We start from the raw sequence: 8,845 nt of genomic DNA, 5'->3' as shown, positions 1-8,845 counted from the left end.
TGGTGAATCTGAATGGCAAATTGTTCCCTGAAGCTGAGTTCAGCTCTAACTGCTTCAGTATGTTTTTACAAAAGTGAATAAATAAATATCCAGATCTACTACATATTTGTCCTTTCTTAGTTGGCTCAAGGCCGAGAGCAAAATAAATATATATATGAATAAATAAATCGGTTCTGCTGGCCAAAAGAGGAGGAGCTGGTGCAGGACCTTCATGGCACTGCAGTGGGGCGTCTGAAGGAAGGGGAAAGAATGGACAGAAAGCTCCATGAGCCTCCCAAAAGGTTCTTATTTTCTGCTTTTGTCACTGCCAGAGAGCCAGGGAGAAAATGGAAGGGCACGAGGAAGATGAAGGACATCTCCCCCTACAGCAGCTCCCCAGAACCACAGCGCAGGCGCAGGCGGCCGAGGAAGTGACGGCAGAACGGCGGCGCGGCGGGGGGCGGGCGGTGGTGGCGGAGCGGCGGCAGCGGGGGAGGTGAGCGCTGCGCCCGGCGGTAGCGGGGAGCCCGGTGGGGGTGGCGGGGCCGGGCCGCTGCGTGCCCCCGGGAGCCGGTAGGAAGGAGCGGGGGGTGGCCGCGGCAGGCCGGCTGCATGGGTGAGGTCTGCACGCAGGTGAGTGCAGCCTGCGCCCGCCCGGAGGTGAGCACAAGCGCGTCCTGGCACAGGCTGGAGGGCTCCGAGCAGCGGCAGCGCCCGGTGCCCCGGTGCCGAGGTGCCCCGTGCCTGTGCGGGCTGCAGCCTGCGGCGGCTGTCAGCGGGGCTGGGCTGGCAGGTGCCCTGCTCGGGTGTTCAAGTAGTTTCTGTGTCCCTCCAAGAGCCAACTTGACAGTTTTGCCATTCCATCCCCCTGAAAACTCATGTTAGGCTGTTTCATGGACTCAGTAAACATCAGCGGGGTTGTTGTTGTTTGTTTGTTGGTTGGTTGGTGGTTTTTTAAACTACCCTGTCTTACTCTGTTTTGACCACCTGTGTTTTTGTTTCTGGGGTACGTTATGTTGCACGTGTTATGTGGTAGTCCGCTGGAGCGTGACCGTTCAGGCAAGACTCTCATCACTCCCTGGTAAGGGAGTAGTAGTTGCAGGCAATCTTTTTGTCTTAGTACCAGCATTTTTCAGGACTGTCCCGTGTTGTAATATGCATATTGTTTTGCTTCTGTTTGGTCACAACCTTTGTGAGAAAGCGTGCGAATGTTCTTATGACAATGTGGTTCTTATCATTCTTTGATGCCTTTGAACAGAGGATGCCAACAGAAGACAACCACCTAGCAGACAGTATTCAAGAACAAGACACTGGTACTACTGTAAGCAATAATCACCTCCGTAATGCTGAAGAATCGGGAACTGAACAAGAAAATGGCATGTGCAACAGCGAGCTGGGTAATAGTTCTGGAGTTCATGAGTCTCCCAGCCAGCCATCCACATCTATGGCAGGTCCTTTGGAGGTGCCCAGGAGAGGACAACCCCTGTTACATATCAACAGGCAGCAGATTCAGTCCGTTTCTTGTAGCGCACAGGCTGCTGAACTCAAAGGTTTAGGAGTTGATGTCTATGACCAGCATGTATTGGAGCAAGGAGTTCTTCAGCAAGTAGATAATGCAATTAATGAAGCTAACAAAGCAACAAAAATAGCTGATGCTGAGAAGGAGTATCAGTTGGTGCTGGATGACTTAAGGTAAGCTTTGTGTCCTTACTTAAACTTCTTTTCTGTTACTGGTAATCAAATGAGGCTCAATGTTTCATGTTTTTAAAATTGGAACATAAAAAGGTTTTCAAAGCACTAGATCACATGTACTTTTCTGAGTTATCCACCTTTTGGAAAAAAAAATCACATCAGAACAATGAAGCATGCGCTTATTTGACTCATTCAGTCATGCATCAAGGCAGTAGGGGCATAAGACATAGAGCGCATCTCCTTTTTCTGCTTTGTTGCCTACCTTGCCAATATACATGTCTGTTTCCTGGCCAGTGAAGGGCTGCGTTATAGTCTGTTATTCAAAGTTATATTCAGAAAAGTACCACTTCTTCAATCCTGCACGCTTCAAGTAGTTACTTGCTTCTGGTTGTTTTCTGTAACTTGCTACAGTTATTTTCCGTAACTTGGATGAATTCATAACGTCAGTGTACTGCATCTATGACAACCTTATCACAATTGTTTGCAGGAAGTACTTAAGGACACCTTCAAATAATCAAACGCTTAACTAGGAGCCACAAATCTAATTAGCTTATCCAGTTATTGAAAGAGCAATGCACAGCACCGTTACTCGATATTGTCCTGATTTTCTTTAAAAAGTGTCACCGAAGTTTTTTTCTTATGCCTTTATTTTCAAAGTCCATGTACAGTCTTGAAATTAGATTTACATGAGGATGCAAATGGTTTGCACAGACCTGCAGAACCTCTGCTTTTCCTCAAAATCAACTTCTAGACTTGCACTTTTCTAAGGCAGAGATACAGCTGATCTGTTGAATAGAGGGACCAACAGAAGTAAAAATGTGAGTAGAGCATGATAGAGTCCTCTAACGCTGAGCATTTTTTTTGAGTAGTTGGTAATGATTTCATAGTAGAGGCAAAATTTGTGTGAATCTCATCGTGTAAGTAGATGAAGAAGAAGAAAAAAAGTGGTTGAAGTTAGAGTTAAATCCCACAGTCCTGTTAAATAAAGCTTTGTGGAAGAGTATAGTAGCAGTAAGTGGCAAGAGACCTTTGGGCCAAGGAAGCAAAGGCCAATAGGTCAGACACCATCTGCAAAAGGATGCTGTACCTAAAAGCAACAAACAAGAGGAATGAGGAAGGGAATGGTATGGTTCAGAAGTGTTGAAGGGGAATGGAAGGCTGAAGGTGTGCAGACAGCACTGATAGCTGGCAGAACACACCAGTCCAGATTATAACTGAAGAGAGGTAAGCGATCTAACAATTAAGAAAGCTATATAGTTCACTTTTTTGTATACCAGGGGAATCATGGCTGCTTTACAGGTGTTCTTAAGTTTTCTATGATGTTTTTCATAACTCTTTGAGATGCTTATTTGTATATCTTTGTTAAATATTCTGCTGTTTCAATCAACAAGCACAGATTTATTGCTTCTGACAGTGGGGGTGGTACCTCATTCTTGCAAACAAATTCAGCAGCAGTAACAGATTATACTAGATTTTAGTATGTGGTTCAACCAGAATTTCCTGTTGTATGGAGAAATATGGAAAATGGTTATGCATAAAAAAAAAAAAAAAAAAAAGTTTAATGTACATGTGCTGTTAATTCCTTGAGCTAGTTTGTCTTCCTGAAACTGTATAGGTAAAATAAATTGTCTTCCTATATAACAGCATGGAACTGTTAAAACAGGTTTCCAAAATGAAAGCATAGTATTTTCCATGTAGATTATTTTATGGTATCATAGAAGCATGTAGGTTGGAGAAGACATTCATGGTCATCAAGTTCAATCATAACCTGACCTACTGAGTCCCATCACTAAACCATGTCTTTCAGTGCTACATTCACAGTATCAGGACAATGCATGGAGTGGAGGAAACGAGCTCCAAATCCAACTACAGAATTCAAAAATTCATTTAATATGAAGTACTCTCATTGAGAACTTCCTGAAGAGTAGATACTACACTTGATCTTAGCTGGTTCTGCACCACTTCCATCCCTGGCACTTGTCCCTGCAACCTGTGCTTTACTGCATTGTAATTTGTTTATCTTTAATGATGAAATCAACCACTGTCACTTCCTTGTGAGCATTATCATATTTGTAATTCTGAATACTAAATATTGCAGTGGTTTGTCTTTTCTTTTGAAATTTTAGTATAAGCAAAACTTTGTTTATGAATATTTAACGATGTTTAATTTCTTATAGTGTTCCATGTTTCTACTGATGTTTAACTATAAGATGCTTATTTAGAAACCTACCTCTAGTCTTTTTTAAATCTTATGTTAAGCATTCTGGAATTGTTTGAATTGAGAATGTTCTATTTTTCTTTAGTAGAGCTGAATAGTACATTACAATCTTGTTTTTCAGATCATGCACATCATCTCTGAAACAAATAAATAAAATTATTGATCAACTTTCACCTCAAGCTGCCAACAACAAAGATATAAACAGAAAACTAGATTCTGTGAAACGGCAAAAATATAACAAGGTGATTAGATTGCATTAATTTCCTGCTGACAATACTTACCTTTTACTTTGACTGAAGTTTTGGCTTATGTGATATAATTCTTTTTTAATTGTATAATTCAGAGTCCATCTAAAATCGCTGTTTCTTCCCTTTGTACATGGTTTAATATTCTACCAAAAAATGTAAGTAACTAAAGATGTGAAAGAGAGGTTGTAGAGAAGTTGTTGGGGTTTTTTTGTTTGTTTGTTTGTTTGTTTGTTTTTGGGGGGGTGGTGCAGGGAGTGATTGTAAATTTCAGACCAAGCTGTAAAGCTGATGTTCCAGGGTTTGCTTGGAAGTCTGTGTTGTGGTTTAATCCAGCTGGCAGCTAAACACCACACAGCTGTTCGGTCACCCTCTCCCCTCCCTCTCTGGGATGGGGGAGAGAAATGGGAAAGTGAAGCCTGGGCATTATATAAAGACAGTTTATTAAGACAGGAAAATAATAACAATAATAATAATGATAGTAATAGTACTGCTACTAATAATGTGTATGAAACAAGTGATGCACAATGCAATTGCTCACCACCCGCTGACCGATGCCCAGCCTGACCCCAAGCAGCCAGCCCCCCACCCCAGCTAGCCCCCCCCTATACATGTATATTGTTTAGCATGATGTCAGATGGTATGGAATACCCCTTTGGCCAGTTTGGGTCACCTGTCCTGGGTCTGTCCCTTCCCAGCTCTTGCTGCACCCCCAGCCTGCCCATTGGCGGAACAGAGTGAGAAGCTGAAACGTCCTTGGCTTGGTGTAAGCACTGCTCTGGAACAATTAAAACATCAGCATGTTATCAGCACTCTTCTCATCCTAATTCAAAACATAGCACTCTACCAGCTACTAGGAAGAAAATTAACTCTGTCCTAACTACAACCAGGACAGTCTGATTTGCATTAATTTTAATTAATCCTTCCCAGTAGTATTTAGAGAAATAGCAATGCATTGTTAGAACACGATGTAGTTGATCTAAATCTCTGCTCCTGTGGTCTTTGTCTCCCATCTTCCTTTCCCTAAGTCCTCTGTCACTGTCTGTGTCTCTCCTGTACCAATACACATCATTCCCCTCTATGAGCTATTCTAACTCACCAACTTGGCAGAAGCTGCTCTAGCTTTTTCCTGCCGAATAGTAAGTCAAAGGAGCCTGTAGAGCAACCTAGCAGACATCAGTGTAATATAAGCAGTATACATCCGTGAATAGGAAGGAGACTTGAGAAAAGGGAAGCTTGTCCTGGTCAGGAATATAGCTCTTAGACCTGCTCACTGTCTCATGGAAATGCACCCTAATAATTTCTCTAATGGCCACCTGACTGAAAAGCTTTCAGACACTTCTTGCCACTCTCAGGTCATTTGCCACTGACTCCATTCAGTTTGTTTTTTTATATATTTTATTATTCTTTTGATCATTTCAACAACTTGGATAATGTTGTGCTCACAACTTGTCCATTAAAGAGAGTAAGTACTGAATAGTGGTACTGGACTAGAACTGAGTACTTGGAAGTAGCAGGAAGAGCTGCGCTTCACCTCTGAAGTGTTATCAAGTAATTGTACACTGTATTTTCTTGTTTTCTTATTACTTGAGTAATTTATGCAAGTGTTAGTTGAAGTTCGTATCTCTTTGGAAATCCATTGTTAGCCATCTCTAATGGCCTTTGTACGGTAACTATCAATCCCTGTATGAAAACTAAAATCTGTAAAAGTGGTTCCAGTAACCTCAAGAGTCTGGTTAAGCTGCAGCGTGTTTGAAAGGAGGCACTGTATTTGAAGCTGGTCTTAGACAACTTTTTTCCTGCAGAAGTGACTTTCAGTACTTTTCCTTTTGTAGTAACTTTTTTAAAAAAAAAAAAAGGCTAGGTAAAGATGACTAAATTATGCCATTAATGAGACAAATGGGAAATTAATGACTGTCATAACCTTTTCCTTAGAGATGTCATACAGGGAGAGGTTTACAATACTTTGGTAGTAAGGATAATGGTGCATACAAAGGAGGTAGTACAATGTAGCATACCTGGATACACTTACAGTTTGTGGTTTAAAAAGTGCTACATAAGGACATAGATGTGCTACTGAATCTTTATTGACAAAAAAAAAAAACCTTTTTGTGCTGTGAACTCCCGCCCCCCCCCCCCTTTTTTTTTTTTTACTCAATTATGTCCCTAGGTAGGTGAGGAAATATTTGGAGAGTGGAGTGGAATTACACATGTGGAAAGTTGCATTGCCTATGTCTTTTTATTACTGTTTGGAATTTCTTGTTTATAAATGAAAGTTAGCAATACCAAGGAATTGCAACATTACTGGTAAACACCCAGTTGAGGATATTGCAGTCAGATAAAAGGTGTAGCAGAAGAGCTAGGTATGAATCATTTTCTTAGTGGTAATGAGCTATGTTTGTTAAGACATCTGTAATGTTGAATTTTTCACTTATTTTTCAAAAGTATTTAACTTTGTGGGTTTTGCTGGTAAATTAGCTGTGATCATTCATGAATTAACTGTATAGAAATGTATATTGACTGATGGATTTACATTTTCTGTTTCTTTCTAAGCAAACGTTCTAAAACTTCTGGGATGATAAATAAATCTTATTAAATTTTATAGCTGATTTTAGTGGCATATTACCCAGTAATCCAGTCTTGCAAATCATGAACAATTTCTTTGGTATTCTCTACATATCGCACAAGTGCAATTAACAGGCTTCCTTTGCATAGTTATAAAGTGACTTTGAAAGTCACTTTGAAAGATGGACATAAAAATGCATAACAAACATGTGAAACCTGTGTGTTTAAATAATCTGATCATACTGCATGTGTATTTTAAGGTAAGTTACACACAAAATTGTTTGTGTTCTATGAGTCAATGCCCTACAGATACATGGTGACAATTTTTTGCACTTCCTATTTTAAAATTGAATACTTCGAACATTTGAATATGACTTTCTGTTGGAAAATACTGCAAATATTCTAACTTAAGTATTGCTTAAAAGGATAGGAAGTCTATGAATGAGATTAAAAATTAAATGATGTATCTAATTTTCATTCAAGGAGCAGCAGCTGAAGAAGATCAATGCAAAACAAAAACGTCTCCAAGCAATTCTTGGTGGAACAGAGATTCTTGATAAAATAAGTGAGATTGAATTTGAGGATGATGAAGGTATGGGAGAAAGCTGGAAGTTCTCTTACTTTGATGTAATGCCTTTTGTTGTTTGATGGTAATTTGCAAGATCCTTGCCAATAAGGAAATAAACTTCAGTAGTTTGTTTTCAAAGGATGACTAAAGAATGCTTATTCTCTGCACCTGCAGAATTGCAGATCTTGGCATATTCATATGGGAAGTTTTAAAAAATGGATGTTAATCCATGTTCAGCTCAGTAGGGATGGCTGATGCACATTAGAGTATTGGGCTTAATAAATTGGAAATCTTAACATTTTTTTCACAGCTAATTTGATAAAGATGACTAACATCATGATTGAATTACATTTTATATGCTGTATGCTATCAATCAGCATTAACAAAATTGTTTTTTCTTATTGTTGGGAAATAGCATTAGAAATGGATGGAGGAAGTGTTTCTTTTTTTTTTTTTTTTTTTTTTTTTTTTTTTTCTTTTTCAGGCTGTATTACATTTAAGAATAAAAGGAAAGAAAGAACTTCTTCCAGAACAATATATTTGTTCTCTCAGTGTTTCGTATGCAAACCATTTTCACTGTTTACTTTCTCACTGCCTACTGCAAACTGAGCTGGGATTTTGTAACTACAGCTTGGCTGTATCTTGCCCACCATCACTATTTGCAGTATTCCGCAGCGCAAGCTTGGGCCCATACAATGTTGTTGCCCTGTGCATTTACCCCACTTTGGCTGTCCTGTTGCAGAGGTGTAACACCTGTCTGCTGTGTGTCCACTGCAGATGTGGATTCCAGATTTCACAGAGCTTTTTTTTTTTTTCTCTCCTGGCTCAACAAAACTTACTGGGTGTGAAAACCTCAGTAAAGTTTTCATAGCAGAAAATCATCTTTAAGCCTTTTTTCTTGTAGCAGGCTCATGCAATAAGACTCAGGCACCCAGTGTGATGAAATGTAGTTAGAAAGTGAATGGAGTCTATGACAGAAGAAGTGAGGTTCAGCAGTTCCAGGGATTCAAGAAACTGAGGGGCTGGAAAAGAAGGGCTTTCATGCCTGATGCATTATTGTTACTCATTAAATATGCTTTGGTGATAAATATGGTGTTTTTAATGAGACAGTAGCATGCTGTTGATTCTGGTATAGCTACTTTGAAATTTTAGACCATTAACACATTTCAGGCTGGAATTTCTCTTCAGCTTCTTGAATTCAAGAGATTTCTTTCCTCTATGGTTTCAGATACCAGTTGTAACTTCAGTTAACTGTGTTAATAAGTATAGTAACTGTGTGTGCAGTTTAACTGAAGCATTCTTCTATGGCAATGCAATGTGTAGCCAATCTGACTTTTAAAGTCGTAATCCTAATGTTAGTGTATTAGTATTGTAGAGTAGGAAGATAGTGTGTTGTTGGTTTGTTTGTTTTTTAAGCATGTGGGAAGACAATCTTTTGTGTGTGCCTTAATATTTGTGTCTCTGTCCTGGTATGGTTAATGGAAATGTCAAATTTCAAGCTCATGAGTAGGACTGAAAAGTCAGTAATAAAAATAGAAATGGACAGTGTTGCTCCATATGCAATCTGTGGTTTCTTGC

General features: G+C 39.6%; 1 protein-coding gene across 1 annotated transcript in view; it reads left to right on the top strand.

Annotated features, from left to right (window-relative positions):
* Positions 1-452: 452 nt before the first annotated feature.
* Positions 453-8,845, top strand: part of ERCC6 (ERCC excision repair 6, chromatin remodeling factor) — a 48,215-nt gene continuing 39,822 nt past the window's right edge. The window contains exons 1-4 of the mRNA XM_032191269.1: positions 453-475; positions 1,238-1,671; positions 4,011-4,131; positions 7,183-7,291. Coding sequence (XP_032047160.1) covers positions 1,241-1,671; positions 4,011-4,131; positions 7,183-7,291 — 661 coding nt within the window. The 5' untranslated portion in view covers positions 453-475; positions 1,238-1,240. The remainder of the gene's footprint in view (positions 476-1,237; positions 1,672-4,010; positions 4,132-7,182; positions 7,292-8,845) is intronic.

Source organism: Aythya fuligula, chromosome 7, assembly GCF_009819795.1.
Source record: "Aythya fuligula isolate bAytFul2 chromosome 7, bAytFul2.pri, whole genome shotgun sequence".
Taxonomy (NCBI): Eukaryota; Metazoa; Chordata; class Aves; order Anseriformes; family Anatidae; genus Aythya; species Aythya fuligula.
The sequence above is the reverse complement of the archived record's forward strand: the minus strand, read 5'-3'. Positions and strand labels throughout refer to the sequence as shown.